General features: G+C 36.1%; 1 protein-coding gene across 1 annotated transcript in view; it reads right to left on the bottom strand.

Moving 5' to 3' along the window:
• SYT10 (synaptotagmin 10) overlaps nt 1–22938 on the bottom strand; it is a 68864-nt gene that overhangs the window by 13654 nt on the left and 32272 nt on the right. The window contains exon 3 of the mRNA XM_047743116.1: nt 20787–21354. Within this exon, the coding sequence (XP_047599072.1) occupies nt 20787–21354 (568 nt within the window). The remainder of the gene's footprint in view (nt 1–20786; nt 21355–22938) is intronic.

Genomic DNA, 22938 nt, shown 5'->3' with positions numbered 1-22938 from the left:
CAAGGTCACACATATAAGGCCCCGTTTGATCGGGATCCTACCTGTCATTCTAACTTTATTTTTTGCCTCTCTTCTTGTCTTACTCTGATATAGACTCAAAAGCCTTTTTTTTTTTTCCTGTTACTCAAACAAATGCAGTTTGTTCCTGCTTTTGCCTGGTGCATTTTTTTCCCCCTCATATGTCTTTCTCACTATGCAGGACTCAGTTCAAACAATATCCCCTCAGTGAGACATTCCCCCTTCCTATCCTGTGCTCACCTACTGAAGAGATCCTTCACATTTTTTTTTTTTTTTTGATAGCACTTATAATCATCAGTAATAATCTTTTAAGTTATTTTTTTGTTCCCCTGATTCCCATATATAAGGTCTAGGACAGCAGAGTTCTTATCTTTTTATTACTACATCCTACTGAAGTGCCTGGTACATGGCAGGCTCTCAGTGAATCTTTCTGAAGGAATGAAAAGCTTTTTAGTTCAGATGGACAAAAACTGACCCACTTTGTATTAAATATTATTTTGAACTGTCCATAGTACCTTTCCATAGATATATTTCCTCCCCATAGCTGCATAGATGGTGAACATATGAAAATGAGTATGAACAATGCATATTTAGGATGCTTCTCAAAGAGCTGTTTACAGGATTTAATCAAATAATTCCTGGTAAGACAGTATGTGGGAGATTTAATTTGGCAGAAAATAAGTTGCTATGCACCCAGGCCCGTAGAATTAAGTTCCTCAAAATTCTTCATGACAAACTATTAACATTTATTGGACTTATCCTCACAGCTTAGATTCTGATTTATGTAATTCCTATTTCTTTATTCATGAGCTAGAAGTAGTAGAATCTGCTAATTAAGAACATAAACTTTAGAGCCAATTAAACTTGTGTTTGACTCCTACTTTCTTTCTACTTCCTAGCTGTGAGATCCTAGGAAATTTAATTAAGCTTTGAGTCTCTGAAATTCATTTTCAAATGGAGGAAAATACCCACTCAACCATGGTTTTAATCATTAAATGAGATAATGTAAATAGAGTCCAAGGCATTTAACACAGCGTCTGGCATACGATGAAGGATGCTGTTTTATTCACGTCTGTATTGCCATCACACGAGCAGTACCTTATACAGATCGGGTGCTCAGTAAGTACTAGATAAATGAAAAAAAAAATTAAGGAAAGCAGTTATTACTTTTTAAGAACTTTAGCAAAAAATGTTTTAAAACAAAGATATATCCAACTGGGTTTCTTCTGGGCTGTTGGATTGCTGCAAACCCAAAATAGTGAGCAAGATCCAACAGGAGAGGCTTGAGAAAAAACAGAAAGAGTACAACCTCCTACTGAGGATTAATTAATTAACTAATTAATTAATTTTTTTTTTACCACCAAGCAATTACTGAGTATTATTTGCTAGGTGAGCTGGTAGGAGCCACACATACCAAGATAGATGTGGCATGATTCTGTCCTTGAAAATCCCAGTCAAGAAGGAAAAGAGTAGGCTATAAAAGGCTAATTAAATAAGTCTGGATCCTGTTTTATCTGATGATTCTCTTCTCTTTTCTCTTTCTGTCTCTTTCCCAGTATTTCTTTAGGCTGTGTCAATAGAGTTTTCTCTGAAGTTTTCTATCTGGCAGCCACCACCCCTCCCTTTCTCTCACTGTATATTTCTCCTTCCAGGAACTATCAATAAAAGTAGGCATATTTTGTCACCAGCTGGTGAAAAAATAAAGGGATCTCTTTATGAATGTAGAGAGCAGGTATCAAGTTCTACCAAGAAATGGTGGGGATGGCAATGGAGAAGCTAGGGAGGAAATAAGGGACATGATCTCAGGGATGAAACAGAGTCCAAGAGGGAATGTACCACATAGAGACAAAAGTACATAGAGACATGTAAAGGGATTAGTAAGTAAAACACATTTTTATGTGTGTGATTGATATGGTTTTACTTTTATACATGAAACAATCTGTGGAATTAATTTTTCTGCTTCTCTAGATATATCACATGTTTACTGGTTGAAACAAAGAAAGTTTACCATATTTGGTCCCATCTCTCAAAGGTCCTTTCTATCCAGCTGCAGCATAATTTTGACTATCTGTTATTAACAAGTATTGGTAAACATAAAGAAGTTAAACTGAGGAGCTGACCAAAGCACTAGCCTAAATAAATTGAAAGCAAAGAGCATGATTAAAGAACATTCCCAGGCCCTTCTGTATGTATGACAGGATAGCTGGCTTTTTGCCTGTAGTAAGGATTCTCCTTAATGAACTCCATGAGGTCAGGAGCTTTAATGAAAGTGGAATGAACTGGGTGGTAAAGATTAATGTGTATTCTGCGTGCATAATAACTGCATAAAAGTTATATACTTCATTAGACTTGATTTTTTCCTTTAGGAGTGTGAATGTGAAGGAACTGAAATTGCATATACTCTGAAAAGGGCAGAATACTCTCTAAGGTAAATACCAATATTCTATAATTTCTTAAGTCTGGAAGCAATCTAAGAGATGATTATGAGACATGAACTTAATGAAGGTAAATGGCTGTATAACCTTTAAAAAGGTCCTATAACAAATGTAACAGCGGAACTCCAGATTCTGGCTATGGTTCTGTGAGCTAGTGTGTACTAACTCTTGGTAACCCCACTGAGTCTGTCCCTGTGTTGATGGCGCAGCACCAAGGAGTGGGTTGAGTTTTAATTGCCACCTCTTATCTGCTCAAGATCACCGCTGATACACAGTCCCAACAGTCTGAACCCCTTCCTGCACAGCAAAGAAACAGAAAATAAGTTAAAATGTCTCCGCACAAAGTTATATGGTGAAATTCTATTAAATAAGGAAACTACCTCATTTCTTACTCATTTACTATTTACTTATTCACGTACCCATTTTCTATTATTTTAGACAAAACTCTAACAAGAATGTTTACTTGGTATATCAGTCTCCAGCAGGTCAAAACTCACAAGTGGAATGTGGAAATGGGGAAACTAACCAGTAGTCTGTCTGGCAGCAATAAATGATAGCTGGAAAGACACTACTCATACAAGAAAAAAGCAAACGTTTGAAAAAGGATAACAATCTAGAATCCTTTTGTATCAAGGGGAACTGATACTAATAATATCTCACTGACTTAAAAACATCATTTTACTATAGGCTTCAACAGTAATTAATATTCAAAATTATAGCTTTTGAGTTATTAAGCTTAGAAAAAATATTCTATATGTTCTGCTTAAGAAAGTAGGTAAGTGTACACTATTTTTTTTGGAATTATTTTTATCCAAAATCCTTGAAATGTTTGAATTGGTCATTTTGGGTTTTAGTTTCTTAAAATGAGAAAGGCTTTGTGTTTCTGAAGTTTAATTATGGATGACCTCATTTATTTCAATTCTACATAAACACAAACTTCCCATATTAACCTTGGAAAAAACATTGTATCTTTGGGCAAATAATCACTTGAAACCTGCTTTAAGTCTAGCATATAGTGTTCTATAAAATTTCTTTCAAGTATAAAGACTGTTCTCATACACACTAATCTATTTGGTGGGATATTTGCAGAGACAGGCTTCTGAAAAAGGTTAACACTGAGGCCGGGTCAGGGATTGTATATTTGATTTCTTCACCCTGGTTCCACAGACATAGAGTTGTGTAGAGAAAGATCATTTTCTAATACTTGGCAATAGTTAACCTCATAAATCTAGTCAAAGTTATAAAGATTTTTCCATGTACCATCTCTCCAAGATAAAAATAAAAGTCATTGGAAAGATAAGTTGATATATAGGTAGTTGCGTTGCACATTCTATTTCAGGACTGAGCTAATAGTAAGATCGAATTATAGCAACTGAGTACAGAGCTGAAGAGGAAGCAGACTGAAGGCTTGATAACTACAGCGTGTTCTAACCAAGGGAAGAACTCCTGGAGGGCAGTAAACATCACACTAGGGTTTGAGAGCCTTAAGACATGGGACTGGGAGAGAAGAAGAGGAATAATATTGTATGTGAATACTATGATTAATATTTACAAATACAAGTGGCAGTTTATGTTGAGAAATAAGGAGTTTGGTGACATGTGGGAAGAGTTAAGGCTCTATGTAGTTTATTCGGTGACTCCTATGGGTAACAGCGATCTAAAGGTATTGGTAATATAAAAGAGTGGGAGCTTGGCAGAATGAAAAGTGCATATAGGTTTCCAGATCAGAAAAGCCAGAGTTAAAATCTTATATCTCCCATGTATTAGTTGGTAATGAAAATGATATTTGGAAACCATTTCTTTGTTCTGAGTAGGCTAGATTAGGATGAAAAAAGGAGGGGCTGAGGTGCCTAGGTGACACATTTGGTTGAGCATTGGACACTTGGTTTCAGCTCAGTTTGTGATCTCAGTGTCCTTAGATCTCAGAGTCGGGCTCTGCACTCAGCATGGAGTCTACTTACGACTCTCTCTCCCTTGACCCTCCCCCAACTCTTTCCCTCTCTCAAATAAATGAATAAATCTCTAAAAAAAGGGGGGGAGGGGCCATTAAACAGGTATGTGAAGGTGTTGGCTGAAGAAAGGTTTGAATTCAGAGATATATTAGAAAGTAAGAATCATTAATACTTAAAAAAACCTTTAAACAAGCAATTTGTTACCATGGTGACAGCAGTCATCACATCCACTTAACACCCTAAATGCTGCCTGCCTTCCACATTTCCTGGTTGGTAAGAAAATGGATAGTTTTCCTCACGCTGTTAAACAATGTGTTACTGGATCAAATGAGCATCTTCATTAAATTACTAGTCTTTTATTTGCCTGCTCACAAAATGAAGCTACAGTGCAATGCAGACCCAGAGTGGGTCTACTGCATTCAAACTACTAGAAAGTATCTATTTCTCTCTGACTCACATCACCCCTCCACCTGAGAAAATCATGGAATTTAACCTTGGACAATCCACTTAACCTCACTTGACCTCAGTTTCTTTGGTATAACATGAGGGTGTCCAAAGAGATGAACTAATTTATTTTCCAGCTCTAAAATTTTATAATTTTAAGCACTGGTAAAATGAGTACTAAATAGTATATATAGTTCAAGCATGTTCAGGAATATATGGATAGGCCCTTTTAACCCTTGCTTGGTATAGACCAAGCAGAGCCTCATTAGAAAGACCATAAAGGATCAATTGGTGCTAATAGCTCAATTTCAAGTTTAAGAACAAGGTCAGAGTTGATCTGGTTGGGGATGCACGGGGAAAGATCATACTGGATAGGAACATATCTGGTTCTTTCTATGAAATCTAGGAGGACTTCAGAGGTGGGTGACTTTTAATCTGAACTTTGAAGAATGACTAAAGGTAAGGAGAATTAAAAACAGAGGGGGCAGCATATAAAGAGGCTTGAGATGCAGCATGGAAGGTCCAACCATGACCAGAAGGCAAAGAGAGACCAATGACGTAGGATAATTTAAATGGCAACACACTGGTTTTATTCTAAATGACCCCTCCTTGGAGTGCCTGGATGGCTCAGTTGGTTCAGTGTTTCTGCCTTCTACTCAGGTCATGATCTTGGGGTCCTGGGATTGAGCCCCACATCAAGCTCCCTGCTCAATGGGGAGTCTGCTTCTCCCTCTCCCTCTGACCCTCCATCTCGCTCAAGCTCTCTCTTTCTCTTGATCTCAAATTAAAAAAAAAAAAAATAAATAAATGACCCCTCCTCAGGAATATGTGGATCAACCCTGATTTTTATTGCAAACAGGATGAGATCCATTTTCATGGTTATAACAATTACCTGGAAGGGTTGCATTTAAATTATAAAGGGATGATATACAAAGCTAATATAAGTATGGATCCAGTCGGACACAGTAGATGTTGAACAAAAATAGTATTTCTTTTCTTGTTTACAACAATTTTTCTAGGGTCAGTGACTGGTATAAGTTTGATGCTCAATAAAAAAAAATGTACCGAATGAATAAATCATAAAAGCATCAGGCCAGGTCAAGACTTCAGTGGCAGCAGGACATCTACTGTTTGAAGGACTGAAGGCTACTCACTAACCAGAGAACAAGGGAGCAAGGACACTGTTTATGGGTGTTATGGGCTCTGAGTGGAGGCCCCTGGAACTGTGCAAGGGCATGTCTACGTATGGCAGACCTGGGAGTATAATAGTTGTATTAGTTTTGAGCCACCTAAAGATACACTAAAGGTTTGGGGATCTTAAGTAAGAGGATACTTATCTTTTGGTTTTTACTGAACTTTATTTCTTCTTAGAGCCCAGTATTCTAGTGTGATCTTGAATTTTGTTTGCTGTAATTATATGGTGTATTGAAATTTCAGAATCAGATGTATCCTTAAGGTGTAAAAATTGCATTTTTCCTTGCACATCTGGGCATTTACACCAAACAAGCAGTCTGGTGTCTCTGGGAGGCAAAGAAGGAGTACAGATAGAATACAATTAGGAAATATAATTAACATTAAAATCTTCTCCAGTTTCTAGCCTATTTTCTTCCTTTCCTTTCAAAGAACCACAATTTTCACACAATACTTCCTTCCTGCCCTTCCTCCTTCTCCTAGTGATTGTGATTAAACCAGATTTCACTATGTTCAATGAGGGTGGGGGAAGGAACAGGCAAAGGAGGGTTCCCCACACTGGGAACCACACAACACCTATTCAGACTCCTGGACTTTCACATACATTTTCATTATTGATTCTTTCCTACCATCTCCACTTGAAGACAGAGAAGATTGCTCACTAGGTGTCCTTTAGCAGGACCTGCTTGTATTTCTGCAGGAAAGAAAGAACACACTTTTCAGTAAGTGTATAATATTAAGCATTGTGCTTGGCCATGGAACAAAGTCCAGGGGAAACCTTGCTGAAGTCAGGCAGAAAGGGGACAGAGAACATAGCAGTGCTGGAGATGGGATGATTACAACCCCCACTGAGCAGTAAGTGATCAATAGTCACAGCCCAGAGCTACCATTGCTAGTGACGCTATTTAATAGTGCCATGTTTCTGGTCAGTGGGAAAACCATTTTCCGTTCCCAATCCCAGTGGGAAATAACTCTGTCTGCCAGATGACTTAGCTTTTATCCTATCAACACAGCCTCAGACTTAGCCACTAGGAGGGACAAAATGCTGAAGCCATAGAGAAGAGATGAGGCCCTTGGAATAGTCTTTCATGGACTTACCAAATCAAATTTCATAACTATTGGTGTAATGAGCAGCCTGAACCAGAGGAGATAGCCCAGTGTAGACACTGGAATAAGAGCAGTCTGGGGCATAAGAAGATGATACAAATTTAATAAGAACTCTTCCATCTGTAATGCTGATTAAGAGACACCTTAAACTTGGTGAGAGGAACTGGAGACTGATTCTCAAATCTTAATCACTGCTTATAGATAGTGGCATAGAAACTTGCATAGTACACTATGCAGCTCTCCTTGGAGTATTTGAAGCTTTTAAATACCTTTGTAAAATTCCTCACTAGAAATATCCCTTTCAGTACGGATGTACATAGACACTTGGACTGGATGAACCTGGCTTCACCATTTTAGAGTCTACCTTAAATTATTTTATACAGTTTTATCCCTGCTGTGTACTGACTTGTTATGATTTCCAACCCATGTTTTCAGGCACCTGGGTGGTTCAGTTGGTTAAGTGACTGCCTTCAGCTCAGGTCATGATCCTGGAATCGCAAGATCTAGTCCTGCATCAGACTCCCTGCTCAGCAGGGAGTCGTCTTCTCCCTCTGACCCTACCCCTTTCATGCTCTCTCTCTCTCACTCATTCTCTCTCTCTTTCTAATCAATAAATAAAATCTTAAAAACAAACAAACAAACATGTTTTGAAAGCTTGCTTTGGACAACATTGTTTGTGGTTTGGACTTGTTTTGAATAACTTATCTCAATGAAATTGTTGTACAGTTAGATATTAAAACTTTCTTACCAAATTCTTACACATGAATAGAAGATCATTACATTATTGATATCAGAGTAATGGCAGGGTGTCCATCAAGTGATGGACCTTAAAACTTTAAAAGCCAAAATTTGACCTGTAACTTGAGAGTGTTCGGTCTGGGCAAGTCTACTCTTTGTTGATCTAAATAGCTATCTGTAGATTTTGAAACACCTACCCCTGCCATGGCCAGGCTACTCTTGGCAGTGCTGTGGAACTGTGCAGCAGTCTCAGGACAAGAAGGGACATGTGCTCCTGCCTTGGCAAATCTACTCACCCCAGGCAGCGAGGCAAGCTGTGTCCCTCGAGTAAATAACCTCCTGAGCAGCCCATCTCGTCTGCAGTACTGGTGTGGTCCCCTGCTAGCTACACCCTCCCAGCTCTTACTAGGCCAGCAGCTGATACCCACATTTCAGTTGGAAAGACCAACTCTACCGAGAACAAAATTGTTAAAAGGAATACCTCAACTAAATGTGGACTTTATTTCATTCATTTCCTCTTGGCCTGAAACAATAGTGTAATTAATCTATTATTGGCTTGGTATCTCTTTATTGGAATACTAAAAGACATTATCCTGTATGCTGTTTGTTTGTGGAATATGATTATACATTATAATTCCTAGAGTGAACCCATGTTAAACAAATTACTGGCAAAGACAATCTAGTCTTTGAGCATGATTTGCCATGAACCAAACAACCTCTGCTCCTCAGTGTCTATCCTCCAAATAGTAGTCAGAGATCTTATCGATGCTAAGTGACACGGTGGCTCACTTCTGATCAAAAGCCACCAATGGTCTCACAAGTCAGAGTAAAACTAAAAGCTCTTTCTATGGCACATAGCATTTCGTTCATTGGACACACTACATATTCCCTTCAATATTACCTGCCTCTCTTTTCTAGAAAGTAGGCCTTATGCACTGGGGACAGATTATGCTGTAAGACATCCAGAAGAGTAAATAGGAGAACTAAGTAGGAGAATAGGTAAATAGGTAAATAGGAGAACTAAATGGAGTTAGTTGAATTGATGGGTTTAAGATCCCTATTCTGTAGATGGGCAGAGCAGAGAACTAGCCTCTGTTACAGAATCTTCTTTTTAAAAAATATTTATTTATTTACTTTGAGAGAGAGAGAAAGAAGGTGTGTGCACGTGTGCAAGTTGGGGTAGGGGCAGAGGGAGAGAATCCTTCAAGCCGACTACCTGCTAAGTGTGGAGCCCTGTGGGGGCTTGATCTCACAACCCATGAGATCACGACCTGAACCTAAACCAAGAGCTGGACACTCAACTGACTGAGTCACCCAGGTGCCCCTACAAAATGTTCTTTTATCCATTATTTTCTCTGGATCTGGATGGCCAATATATCACACTTGCGACTCTATGCATAATTAGACTGTAGTTAAATATTTGCAGCCTATTTGCTTTGACAAAAACCTGACTGGGCATAATTTTCTGCTTCTGGTTATTGGCTCTCTTGTAGACTGACAAGTACCTGTACTTGTAAAGCATCCCTTTACTTACCACAGGGGGTCAGATTGTACATAGAGCACTTAAAAATTTAAAGGCACTCCAAAGACATGAATAAAATTGATATTCAGTCAGTAAGATCTCTGGTTTAGTGAATTAAATTTATAGAAAGACTAAATGAAATATAAGCCATGGCATAGTCTCTTATAACATTGTCATATTTTATTCAAGTTCAAGATTGAAGAAATGAGTAAAGAAAAAGTGTCTCATTCATTTTTTAAAAAAATACCACGGTGATTCATTTAGGAAATTTAATTATTAGGGTAAGAAAGTTAAAACATGGAAGACACTGGGATATTAGAAATCAAGTAGCTAAAAATGGCTGTGTGCAAGAGTATAGCATGTTGGTGATAAATAACGCTTGGCAACTTTTATAAGTTCACATTTATTATCGCCTTTTATTTTCAAAATATTCCTGTGGGGTTGATATTATTATAAGCATTTTTTTTTTTTTTTTTTTTTTTTTTTTTTTTTTTTTTTTGTGGATGAGGAAACAAGTTCAGAAATGTGAAGCAACTTACCCAAAGTATTGGAACCAGAAGGGAGCAGACCCAGGTTTCCAGTGAAACTAGACTCATTTCATTCAGTTCCTGTAGATTTCTGCTTCCCTCTGTGACTTTCCCCAGAAGAAACAGTGTTTCAAATTTTACTAGTCAGGACAAGAAACTTTAAATTGTTTTCATGGTCTTAGATTTCAAAGCTAGTAGATGAAGTACTATGTTTCTTTGAAAAAATTCTTTAGAAACTAGAAAATCATTGACTTAATTTACAGGAAATTTTAATGCAGTCTATTAGAAGAAGGAGGAGAATATTTTGAACATTCACATTTAAAAGTCAACTGCATATTCCCTTCACTATATAAGGGCATGTTAATAATAAACTTAATTAAGTGCAAGAAAGGGACAACTTTAACTCATGGTACTTTTAGAACTATACTGAACTCCTAAAATTTGCAACAGATGTTGCTAGCATGTCCTGGGGTTGAAGAGCTTCTCCCTATCTGCTGCAAGTTCCAAATATTAAAATACAGTGCGACACAAATGATAAAATTCAATTATACCCCAAATACAGATTTTTCACTAATTATGTCTGAGAGGAAAAATTGCCTAGAAATTTCCTGAACATTGATTCCAACTGTTCTTTTAAATAAGACCAAGAGAGTCATTATTTAATTCTCCATGCATTTTGATACAAGTTGTTAACGAGGTAGATTTGATAGTATTATATATTTTAAAGGCCTTAAACTCATTTTTTGTCATAAGTATATTAAAAATTCCTTTAATTCAAATTATGTAGGTATTTTGAGATTTCAATCCTATAAGCTGAAAACTGAACTTCCATGTTAAAAAAAATTCAATTCTTTTTATTTCCTATTAGTATATTCCAAACATGGTAATACTCCAATATAATTCAAGACAAGGAACACTGAACTAAGAATTAAAGATTTAAAATCTAGTTCTGGATCTTCTGTTAATCAGCTGGGTGAGCATAAGTGATTTTTTTTTTTTAAACATTCCAAGACTTCATTTTCTAAACTATAAAGGACAACATTTGAACACTCTAGCAATTCTAAAACAATATGACCACATGATCTGGACATAAGAATCCTTGAAACCCTACTCCAAACATACTCTAGAATTTTAAAATGAATATGAAAAGACTTCTGACCTATTACAAGTCTCATGCATTTTACTCTGAGAAAAAGATCACAGGCCAATATTTAAATGTAATGATTTTATCTGTATATAATTCTCCCAACTTAGGTATTTTATTAGAAACCTAAAAGCAACAAATTGGAGAGGTAAGGAATTCAAGAAGCATTTATACTTTTAATAGAGAGGAAATAGTGTAATAGAAGAGCGATGGACAGAAATAAAAATTTGCTTTTTAAATTTATTATGCTAACTAAGGGTCATAAAGATCACCACTCTTAAGAAAAGTTTAAATTATTCAGTACATTTTACTTAAAAACCAGGGACATGCATAGTGTTTTATGAGTGTTTCTATTTTGAATTTTTTTTAAGTAAAAAATTGGGCACATAAGCATGTTTGAAACCTATAATATTAACATAGACTTTTCCAGATGACTCTAAATAAATGATCTAATATTCCTGTCTGAAATCTTGATTTTTAAGAGGTGGAAATTCTGACTTTTTCAATTGTTATGAAATGTGAAATTCCATTTTAAGGAGTTCCTTTGAAATTCTCTGTGTATAAAGATTAGAGGATTTTAGCCATTTTCTCACTTTCTGTGGCTGAAGGCTTTGTCTTACAATCAAGCTTTTAAAGGACTAAAGGTAGTGACCACACAGAATATATCAGACACATGGCAAAGTCCAAGAAGGTTATAAGAAATTAAATTATTTGCAATCAGGAATTTTTTGTTTTTCTTTTTTTTTCCTTTAGGTTGTCAGTCAGAGATCCAGGAGGAAAGAGATGGCACACACAAACTAGACTAATTCCAGAGGGCTTAATGAATGGACTATCTACAGAGATGTGAGCAGAGGCAGGGAAGCCACAAAAGAGGGTACAGCACTGGACACTGGTAACAGGGGAGGTTGTGATGACCCCTAGGTCTGAAAGGACAAGGGTAGGGGGACAGCTACCTGGACTCAGAAGGAAAAAGTGGTGAAAAGAAAAGGCTGCTTTGAGAGGAAATATGCCCTCAGGTGAAGGACATTGTGAGCCTGAGACAATCTCTCAGAGAAAGATGAGAGAATCCTTACCCAAATGACATTCTCCTCCTGCCCTAACATCTCTTGCCAGAATTCCGAGAACAGTGTCTGTGGACATAACTGAGGTACCAGATAGCAAGGAGGATGGTAGAGAGTGAACCTGAAGGGACACACGGAGCATATCTAGCATCTTTAGCTCCCAAAGTTTGATAAGATGCACTTAATAAGCACACGTAGAGATTGGGAAAGGAACAAAGAGGAAGAGTGCCTGGTGTAAAAGGAAGAGTCAGGTTAGGTTGCAGATGAGGGGTATGCAGCGTGACATTATGAGTATATACTTCATAAAAAAATTATATACTCATTGAATCACAGTATATAGTAACTAATAAGATTTAAATAAACTCTTGCACAAAACCTTTCACCCTACATAGAAAAACATACCACCTAAAACTATCTCCTACCATAATAATAGGACATAACCATTTTTTAACACCAAGGTCTTTATTCCTGTTTAATATGTAAGCCACATCAACAACAACCGAAACCATCTCCTGATGACAGCATTCTGTAATACTTCTTGGCAGCTAACATACAGTAAGCATTGATGAATGCCTGGCTCTCCTTAGCATTTATCTTATTTACTCTATTCAACAAACTACGGGTTTGCCTTCTCATCATCCCTGTTTTACAGATAAGGTAATTAAGGTTCAGAGAGATTTTCTAACTTGCTCAAAGCCATAAAGAGAAGTGACACGGCAGGGAGGCAAAGCTTGTTGGTTTGTCCCAGAGCCTAAGTTCTCAGTGATTAGGCTGCAGGGCTGCCAGCAGTAGCCAGATGGGGAGAGGGTAGCGGATGAGCAGGGATGAGGGAGGCAAAGGGGAAGCAGGGAGAGGGAGAGACCCCAGGGTGATAGAGAAGTTAGATGGCATTATAATCTTTACAAGTCAAGCAAGGTAGGAATTTAAATTGGAAATTATGTGGATGCAATGAATTTAGGCAAAAAAAAAAAAATCTTCCTTTTTGAACAACCCCAAATATTATGACTAAAATATGGTCAGGTATCAATTTTTGACTATTTTTCAGTGACTCAGAAGACCTTACTGTGCTTACCCAACAATTCTTTAAAAAGTGTGACTTCAGTGTTGAATTAAGACTAAAACAATTTAAGTTTTAGATAGGCATTAACTTTTTTTTGTTTTGTGAAACATAATGCTGTAACCAGTATTAGAGGAATCTACTACTTGACCTGATAATAAAGGGCTAATTTAATTGTTGTGGGCTATTTTAAAACTAATTTGCCATCAATCTCTCATGTGAAATACAAAGGCAGTCAAAACACATGGAACACTGAAGCCCTGTTCTCTAAATGTACATAGATGAGTTTTAACTTTCAAAATAATATAAAAAACTATGGTGATATATTAAATACCAAATATTTATGAGACAAAGTTCCTTATTTTTTCCCCCTTTTCCCCCATTGCCTCCACTCCCTTCCCCTCTGGCAACTACTAGTGGTTTAGTTGTTTGTTTGTTTGTTTATTTTGTGGAGACAAAGTCCCTTAACAGTCTGCTTGAGTTAAGCAGGAGCTGAAGCCAAGAAAAAAACCACACTTTGAGAAGCTGCATAATCTTTGGATAGTTTATGATAGTCTCTATTATTTTGAACTTAATTTTAATTTGATTTTATATTGCTACATAGGTACATGCTATAAATTCTTGCAAAATGACTAAAAGACCTTATAGGTAGGTCATAGAATTTATTTGCATCATTTGAGTTAATAGTCAGTTAATGGTGGTCCATTATTAGCACATGTGGTATCTTTGACACCCCAGAATCAGGTTTAGTGCAGAGATGAAAGAGAAAATTAGGAATACCTAACAAGGAGCAGATATGGGTTCATTGTCCCCCAATCTGCAGGCCTATGACTGTAATATTTCTTGCTGCAACCCAGAGATTGAGCTAGATGGCCGCTGACCAAAAAGTTTACTCTCTAGTGCCTTGCCTTCCACCACACTTTTTTCTTTAGAATGAAGTTGGAATTTTGCCACTCCTTAAAATGTTATTGGATAACAAATTATTCCAGAGTTAACAAATTTTAAAAGAGAATTGATAGCTAAATGCAAAAGAACAAAACAAAATAAAAAATAGTATTATTTTGATCCTGGAATAGATCCAGGATGCTCATTGGAAAAATTAAAAATATATCACGAGAAACAAGAAAACAAATTAAAAAAAATTTTTTTAAATATTTAAAGCTACTTTGGTACTGGGTATTAAAATACATTATTTCAAACTCAAGCTCAGCTAGTACATTCAGTACTCTGATTGGTACAATGAACACAATAGTTTCTTTGTATTTGGCATGTCAAGGTCTACTCTTTCAAACTTGATAGATTCTTAGTTAAAAGATAATAGATTCAAGTACTTTATAGCTGTAAACCAGGTCAGTGTGGTTATGTGTATATACTCTCTTTTCCTGTGAGAATTCCCAAGTTGTCTAGAATGTCACTGGTGCTGAAAAAAATGTTCACTGATTAGATGAGTGAATAAATATGTAAAATAGAGGTAGTTTTATTCAAAAACAGAAAAGCTTTTCTTTAACCACCTATACTTTCAGTGGCTTCTTGAGTGTGCATGAGATCACTGCATTTAAATATTCAAAATACATCAGTCTTTATAATGAGTGACTTCTTGAAAAAAGTTAATTAAGAATTTGAAAAATATACTTACATAGCTTAAAAATTAATGTATATAAAGCAATATGTTGCAAATTATTCCTTTTCTACATTCATCTAGTTTCTATCATTTTTGCCAATAGTAACTACTGTTAGTTTCTTGTGTGTCCTTAAATAGGCTTTACTAATATATATAAACATATAAATATATATTTCTTCCTTATTGTCAAAAAGTGGCATAGGGTACACACTGTTCTTCAATGCGATTTTCCCTATGTTGGGAGTTATTTCTATACTAGTGCAAGCAGTGACTGGCTTGCCACATTTCTGGTATATAGTGGGATGATCCTTAAAGTAAAAATTAATTTTTTGCAAAGAATAAAGACATACCTTTTCATTTCCTTATTCCTTAACCTTCCTTTTTACTCCCAATCTTAAATTTTAAAAACCTTGGTAGGGATGCCTGGGTGGCTCAGTTGGTTAAGTGGTTGCCTTTGGCTCAGGTCATGATCCCAGTGGCATGGGATCGAGTCCCACATTGGGCTCCTTGCTCGGCAGGGAGCCTGCTTCTCCCTCTGCCTCTGCCTGCCACTCTGTCTGCCCGTGCTCGCTCACTCTCTCTCCCTCTGACAAATAAATAAATAAAATCTTTAAAAAACAAAAAAACAAAAAAAACCTTGCTAATTCCTGATAAAAATATTAATCCTTCTGTATAGAAATAATTAGTAACGAAATTATAAATACAAAATGTGTGACTTTGTTTTAACCTGATAGGACAATAAAATATTCCTGCTTTATTTTGCATATGAATTCATGCCACACACTGAATACATTTTTAATTTTTTGTTACAGAAAATGGTGTTAACAAATAGAGCTAATTTATAAATTTGTAAACAACAGGGTACAAGATTGCATTGTTTTTTCCCTCTGGTAGTGGTAGATTTATAATTGCATACATTCTTACACTTGACCATCCATAAAAATTTGCTACATTAATTTTTTCAACAAGTATTTACTGATTAGTTATGAAGTGCTCATATACACTGTAAAGAATACAAGAGAGATACAAGATGATTTCTGTCTTTCAGCTTAGAGGCAAGGGGATGACATAAGACATCTACTTGGAAAATGTTTAAATACATGTCACAGATGGCACTTCCATTGCAAATGTTAGCTTCTTTCCATTTCCATTGCTACCAGCCTCAGCCAGTCTTTATTTCATCTTACCTAAACTGCCATGTTAGACTCCTACCTGGCCCCTTACTTTTCAGATGCCCCTATTCCTACCCAGTGTACATATGATGCCAGAGAAGGTAACAGCTCCAATAGTTTATACTCTTTTTATAAAAACAAAGTAAATATAAACCTCTATAGCAATAAAGGGCTTACTGATTATATGTAGTTTAAATAGAACATTCTACTTTTGGTTCTCTTTAGTTCCTTCTTCATCTCATATTCCTGAACTCACAGCCTACTGTTTTCCCCCTGAAAACATTCTAGAACTTGCTTTCTTTCTTTTTCCTCACGGTGTTTTTTCTTCAAGAAACATCTCCTTTTTTCAGAATTCTGTCATCCTCATATGGTGATCATTTATAATATATTCATATTAGACATAATCTGTATGAGAGAGATTGAGAGCAAATGTGTGTGTGTGTTTGTGAACAAGACCACATTTGTGGAGATTACCAGGAAGATATTATATAATGTTATTTATATATTAGCATATACTTCTTTACTTGTTTCTTCTATCAGGCTAAAGTTCTTGACCAAAACTTGTATTTTACTAGTCTTTATTTCCACTTTAGAACAAAGTATAAGCTTTGTACGTAGAAAGTTCTCAGTAAGTACTTACATAGTCAAATTGAAGTTATTTGAATCCAGTGATGCAGAAAAAAAAAATCAATTTCATTTAATGAACTGGCCTAGGAAGATTTTTTTGAATAAGGCCTTGAACAGGACTTTGGATACACAGGGGAAAAAAATTGTGACAGAGACTCTATGTTAAAAATTTGCTGGAATGAGACACAAGATAATTAAAAACAATAATCACAAAAAAGCAGCGATTCTGATTTCCATAGAGTTCTATTTTTAATAATTATATCATTGGCCTGAAGAAGTAAGAAGAAGCCCGTGGCATTTATATCGATATGATAGTAAAGCAGGACTTAATGATACTAATGAGATTCATTAAACATTAAAGATATACTGACTATTTCAAGTTGATGACCAAATTTTTTGACTAAATTTTAGAATTTTTGAGTTGGAGGTTTGCAGTATATAAAGGTCCTCTTTTAAAAAACTTGCACATGATTATTTCAAATAAGAACTTTATAAGAATGGCTTAAAATCTATGTTTAACTAGTTATTTATGTGTATTTGTCATTAGTGTCTCCTGATATAAAAAGAACTAATACTTTAATTCAAATATGTTTTGTCTGTTACATAAATTCTTTTAAATCTGTATTCACATAGCTGGATCACCTTTGCAGGTTTCTATAAAACTTGGATAAGTGAAGGTGTATGACTTTTTTTTAATTTCTTTTTATTTCTTTCCTTTCTTTCTCCCTCTCTGTAGGAAACTGTATTTCTGTATGAAATTATTTAAAGTTAAAATGTGTAAGTAAAGGTAGTTTCTTAAGCAAACTTCAACCTATATTATTTTACTTTATTAATCTGAAATATAAAATTGTTTAATGATTTTTCAAAAGCTGAAGAGAAGATTTACTTAAACATAACACTATCCATAAAGATGATGCTAGTGTATATTGTGAGCTTTGGCATCATAGTCAAGAAATTTAGGTTTCATTACTATCTTCCTAACAGAAAAGCCATAAACAGTATCTAGAACAATGGCTCAATGTTCCAGTTACAGAGTAATATCATTTGGCTAGAACAATTTAATAATATATTTTATTATCTACCTACTGCTTTTTGCAACCAGAATATTGAAATAAAAATGTCTATAGATGTTGTACTCAGAATAAAGACACCCCAAAGATAAACACATCCTAATTTCCAGAATCTGTGACTATGTTACCTACAAAGCAAAAGGGACTTTGCAGATGTGATTAAGATTACTATGAACTTGGGGTGCCTGGGTGGCTCTGTGGGTTAAGCCTCTGCCTTTGGCTCAGGTCATGATCTCAGGGTCCTGGGATCAAGCCCCGCATCGGGTGCTCTGTTTCGCAGGGAGCCTGCTTCCTCTCTCTCTGCCTGCCTCTCTTCCTACTTGTGATCTCTGTCTGTCAAATAAGTAAATAAAATCTTAAAAAAAAAAAAGGATTACTATGAACTTTGAGATGGGGAAGTTATCCTAGATTTCCCACATAGACTCAAGAATGTGTTTCAAAACAATTTTTTGCATCCCTATTACTTAGAACATACCAAACCCATAGTAGGCACTTAGCAAATATTTGCTGGATGAATAAAAGAAGTAATAATACAAGATTGGGGAATCAAGAGAGAAATAACCTAACAATTAATTAATAATTATCTGTATTTGTAGAATTCCAGAAATGTCATACTTTTTAAAACATAAAAATCACCCCTCACCATTTTTTCCCTGTAGGAATATAAGTAATAAGGTGAAAAACACCGTGAAATCAAAACAGCCCCAATGTACCTTTGAAATATGATCCAGTTCGAAAATTTCTTCGTTCCCTATAAATTTTGGAAACCATGGAATAAAAACCTAACAATTGAAAATGTTATGATGATGCAATGCAACAAATTGGAAGTATAAAATTTTAAGTTACCTTATCCATATAATAATTATAGTGAAAATAGAATGACCCCCAAATACTGATTTTAATTAGTAAAGCACTGATGGGGGAAAAATAAAAAGGAATTACTTGGAATTAAATTATAATTTTCTTATGTTTAAAATAATCCCTTATCTCTATTAAAAACTGTTACATTTTGGGAGCCTGGGTGGTTCAGTTGGTTGGGCCACTTCCTTTGCCTCAGGTCAGGATCCTGGAGTCCCTGGATCAAGTCCGGCATCCGGCTCCCAGCTCTGCGGGAAGTCGGCTTCTCCCTCTGATCTTCTCCCCTCTCATGCTCTCTCTCACTCTCTCTCTCAAATATATAAATAAAATCTTAAAAAAAAAAACCCTGCTACATTTTAAGATTATAAATTTTGGTAAAATTTGGACAAAAGATGGCAAATACATAAAGACAATCTGGTGGTAAAAAATTAAATGATGGGCAGGGTGGACCAGAGGGGGAGATGAACCATGAGAGATTATGGACTCCGGGAATCAAGCTGAGGGTTTTAGAGGGGAGGAGAGTCGGGGGATGGGTATGAAGGAGAGTACATGTTGTAATGAACATTGGGTGTTATATGCAAATGATGAATCATGGAACACTACATCAAAAGCTAATGATGTACTGTATGGTGACTAACATAATAATAAAAAAATTTAAAAAATTAAATGACTGCATTGAAAAATCAAGAAATCAGGGATGCCTGGGTGGCTCAATTGGCTGTGTCCCCCTCTTGATTTCTGCTCAGGTCATGATCTCAGGGTCATGAGAGCAAGCCCCATGTTGGTCTCTGTGCCGAGTATAGAGCCTGTTTAAGTTTTTCTTTCTCCCTCTCCCTTTGCCCCCCAACCCCAGGTCATGATCTGCCTCCCTCTTAAAAACAAAACAAAACAAAACAAAACAAAACAAAACAAAACAAATCCAAACAATTCTGCAATCTAACCTAAGCAACCAGTTCTCTAGTTCCAATTCCATAATTCTGTCCTAGACAGATAATCTCAAATAAAGATTTATGGATTAAAGAACACAATAATTTTTAGCATAACGAATTTATGCCTAACTCAAATGTCCAACAATAAGAGAATGGCTAGGTAAATAGATCATACATTTAAACATCATGCACTAAAACAAATGTAGCATGAAAGAAAACCAGTGTGGGAATTTTTAAACTTAGTTTGATCTCAATAATTTTAAAACAGGTATAGAAAAAATTTAGAAAACAATATGCCATAATATTACACATAATTGGTAGCACTATAGAGTATTTTAATTTTGTATGTTTTTTTTTACTGTTTTCCCAATTTTCATTACTAAAGTTATTATTTTATATTCAGAGAAAGCATTTTATAATGTAAATGAAAAATCCTAATATAAACAGTCACTTATGATCATTCAACATTTCAGATTCTATAATCCTATCTAGTGCATGAAAACCTCTGTAGGAATGGGCTGCTTTAAATTCAAACAAGGGCTTTTCAAAACAGCTTCAAAATATTTTTTAGGTTTGATCTGAGGAACAAAATTTTCTTTCTTTTTTCTTTTTTTTTAAAGATTTTATTTATTTATTTGACAGACAGAGATCACAAGCAGGCAGAGAGGCAGGCAGAGAGAGAGGAGGAAGCAGGCTCCCTGCTGAGCAGAGAGCCCGATGCGGGGCTCGATCCCAGGACCCTGAGATCATGACCTGAGCCGAAGGCAGCGGCCTAACCCACTGAGCCACCCAGGCGCCCCAGGAACAAAATTTTCTTAAATAATGAAAGTCAGTATTAACTATGAGGAGACAGGTTACAAACAAACTTTTTTTTTTTTTAATTTTACTTATTTATTTGACAGAGAGAGATCACAAGTAGGCAGAGAAGCAGGCAGAGAGAGAGGGAAGCAGACTCCTTGCTGAGCAGAGAGCCCGATGCGGGGCTCGATCTTAGGACCCTGGGATCATGACCTGAGCTGAAGGCAGAGGATTAACCCACCGAGCCACCCAGGTGCCCCACAAATAAACATTTTTTAAGAGGAAACAACTACTATTTTTGGTAACCTAAAGAGCTATATTTTATTTACATAATTACTAATGTTGTGTTAGGTGCCTAAATTATTTCATGTATGTAATCAAAACCTACCTTTGCAGGTTCTTAGCATATAAATTCTATAATTTGTAAACTTACTCCAAGAAGCTGGGTGATAATTAGTTTTATGTACCACTGCAGGTCAAATAAAAACCAATATATTGGGGGAATTATTACTTACCATAGTAGCACAATGAATATCTTTCCACACTGTGGCTTCCCTGGAGAGATCAGAGACTTCAAACAAATTATCAAGAATCACTTCCCCAATCATGTCATGTCTAGAAAATCTGTCAAAATCATACACACTGAAATGTAGTTTTCGGTTGCTTAGTTGATCATATGCTACGGGAAATTGAAACGTTTCATCAAATAGAGGATTTAAAGTCTTTCTGTGCACACGGGTCTGAAATTTCTTTTTCCTATCTGGAAGAAGATACATCTTCACATAAGGGTCAGAAGTGCCTGTGAAGTCTTTAGCAGGGAGATCTAAGGCTTTGATAATTTTAACAACTAGAAGTTCGTTTTCATAGTCATACTGGAGGGTGAAGTTAAGTTTCCCACAAGTTTTGATATCTTCTTGCCTGTTGCCCTCAGAGTCAACTGATTTCTGTTTGTAGAGCTCCGGTTTTATCCTCCCAATGCTGGTTGTTGTTTCTCCTCTTTGTAAAACGGGTTCTGTGCCCATGCTAAAATCAACACTGGAAACCTGCATCTGCCTTGGTAGGTGTCTCCTGAAGGAACTGTGGCTGTACATACACATACACACACAAAATAATTCAGGAAGATCATTTTGATGACAACATTATATGGTAGCATGTAAACTTTCTCCCATCCCCAGGATAATGAAAGCAAGGCATTTGTATCAATGGACAGCCACCCCCACCCACCCCACACACAGACAGACAGACAGACACACACACACATACACACACAATCAAAGGGCTACTTTTGAAAAATCAGAAATGCAATATTTAAAGGAAAAGTCTTCTAAAATGATAACACCTGAAACACTCAAATGTACATTTTCTATGAGCTTTTGGAATTTTGTACTCTTAATCACAAGCATATAATTACATACAATTGTAAAAAAACGGGATTACCAACAAAGTTTAGTATTCCACAAAATACCATGAATCATCAATCATCTGGGTATATCTAGGTGAAGTCTTATGTAGACAAATCATTCACATGGCTGGTTTCTTTATATCTGCATATTTGTGTCTCATGAATCTCATGTTTACAGACTACCCCACTGCAATAAAAACCATAAGTCCACCTATTCTTATACTGTGTTAATTATTTCTAATACTTAAGATAACTAAATAAGTATTTACTTGTAAAAAGAATATTTAGTGGTGACAGCCAAAATTAGTACATTTTTCTTTTTTCAACATTGAGTGTGCTTCAGAAATCCTGAGGATTAAAAAATGTAGCATGTTAGAATTCAGGGCCAACATAATAGGGTGTTTTAGAATTCAAACTGACTTTCCTATTATCACTGTTACTATTCATCTAGTCAACATTTCCAGGACACCAGCTAACCAGTGTCTTTTTTTTTTTTTTTTAAAGATTTTATTTATTTATTTGACAGAGATCACAAGCAGGCAGAGAGGCAGGCAGAGAGAGAGAGGAAGGGAAGCAGGCTCCCTGCTGAGCAGAGAGACCAATGTGGGGCTTGATCCTAGGACCTTGGGATCATAACCTGAGCCGAAGGCAGGCTTTAACCCACTGAGCCACCCAGGCGCCCCTAACCAGTATCTCTTAAATGTGACTTGTACTAAGATTTGCTTCTCTTCTACTACTCTGTGATTTCCAGCCGGAACCATATCAACTTATGTGACTACTCAATGCTTAGTCCCAGGTCTTTTGTTCTTATTCTCCTTGGTCTCTCTATCAGACTAATTGTTTCTCGGACTATAACTGTCATCTTAAATCTGATGGTCTCCTGCCTTTATCTCAGATATATAAGCTTCTAATTCCATATTTCTGTATCTCTAAGAGAGACTTTCTAAATGCTTATCCTAATTTTGCTCCAAACTCAAGCAAAATCATTATTATCTGCCTTTTACTCCCAAACTGGTGCTCCCTTCCAGTCTTAGAAAATAGCTCTAACATTTTTATCAGTCACTTAGGCTTAGAAGCCTGAATTATGGTTTCAATCTCCTTTCCTTTATTCATGCAATTTACCCAATTTTCTAAATCTTGTTGATGTTTGCTTTGAAACATCCCATATACTTGTCCATTCTGTTTCATTTCCATTGCTACTCAGTCCAGATCCTCATCATCTTGTACTTGGCTTTCTATACTAGCCTTTGGCTGATTTTCCTTCT

The sequence above is a fragment of the Lutra lutra genome, chromosome 8, assembly GCF_902655055.1.
Source record: "Lutra lutra chromosome 8, mLutLut1.2, whole genome shotgun sequence".
NCBI classification, from domain to species: domain Eukaryota; kingdom Metazoa; phylum Chordata; class Mammalia; order Carnivora; family Mustelidae; genus Lutra; species Lutra lutra.
The sequence above is the reverse complement of the archived record's forward strand: the minus strand, read 5'-3'. Positions and strand labels throughout refer to the sequence as shown.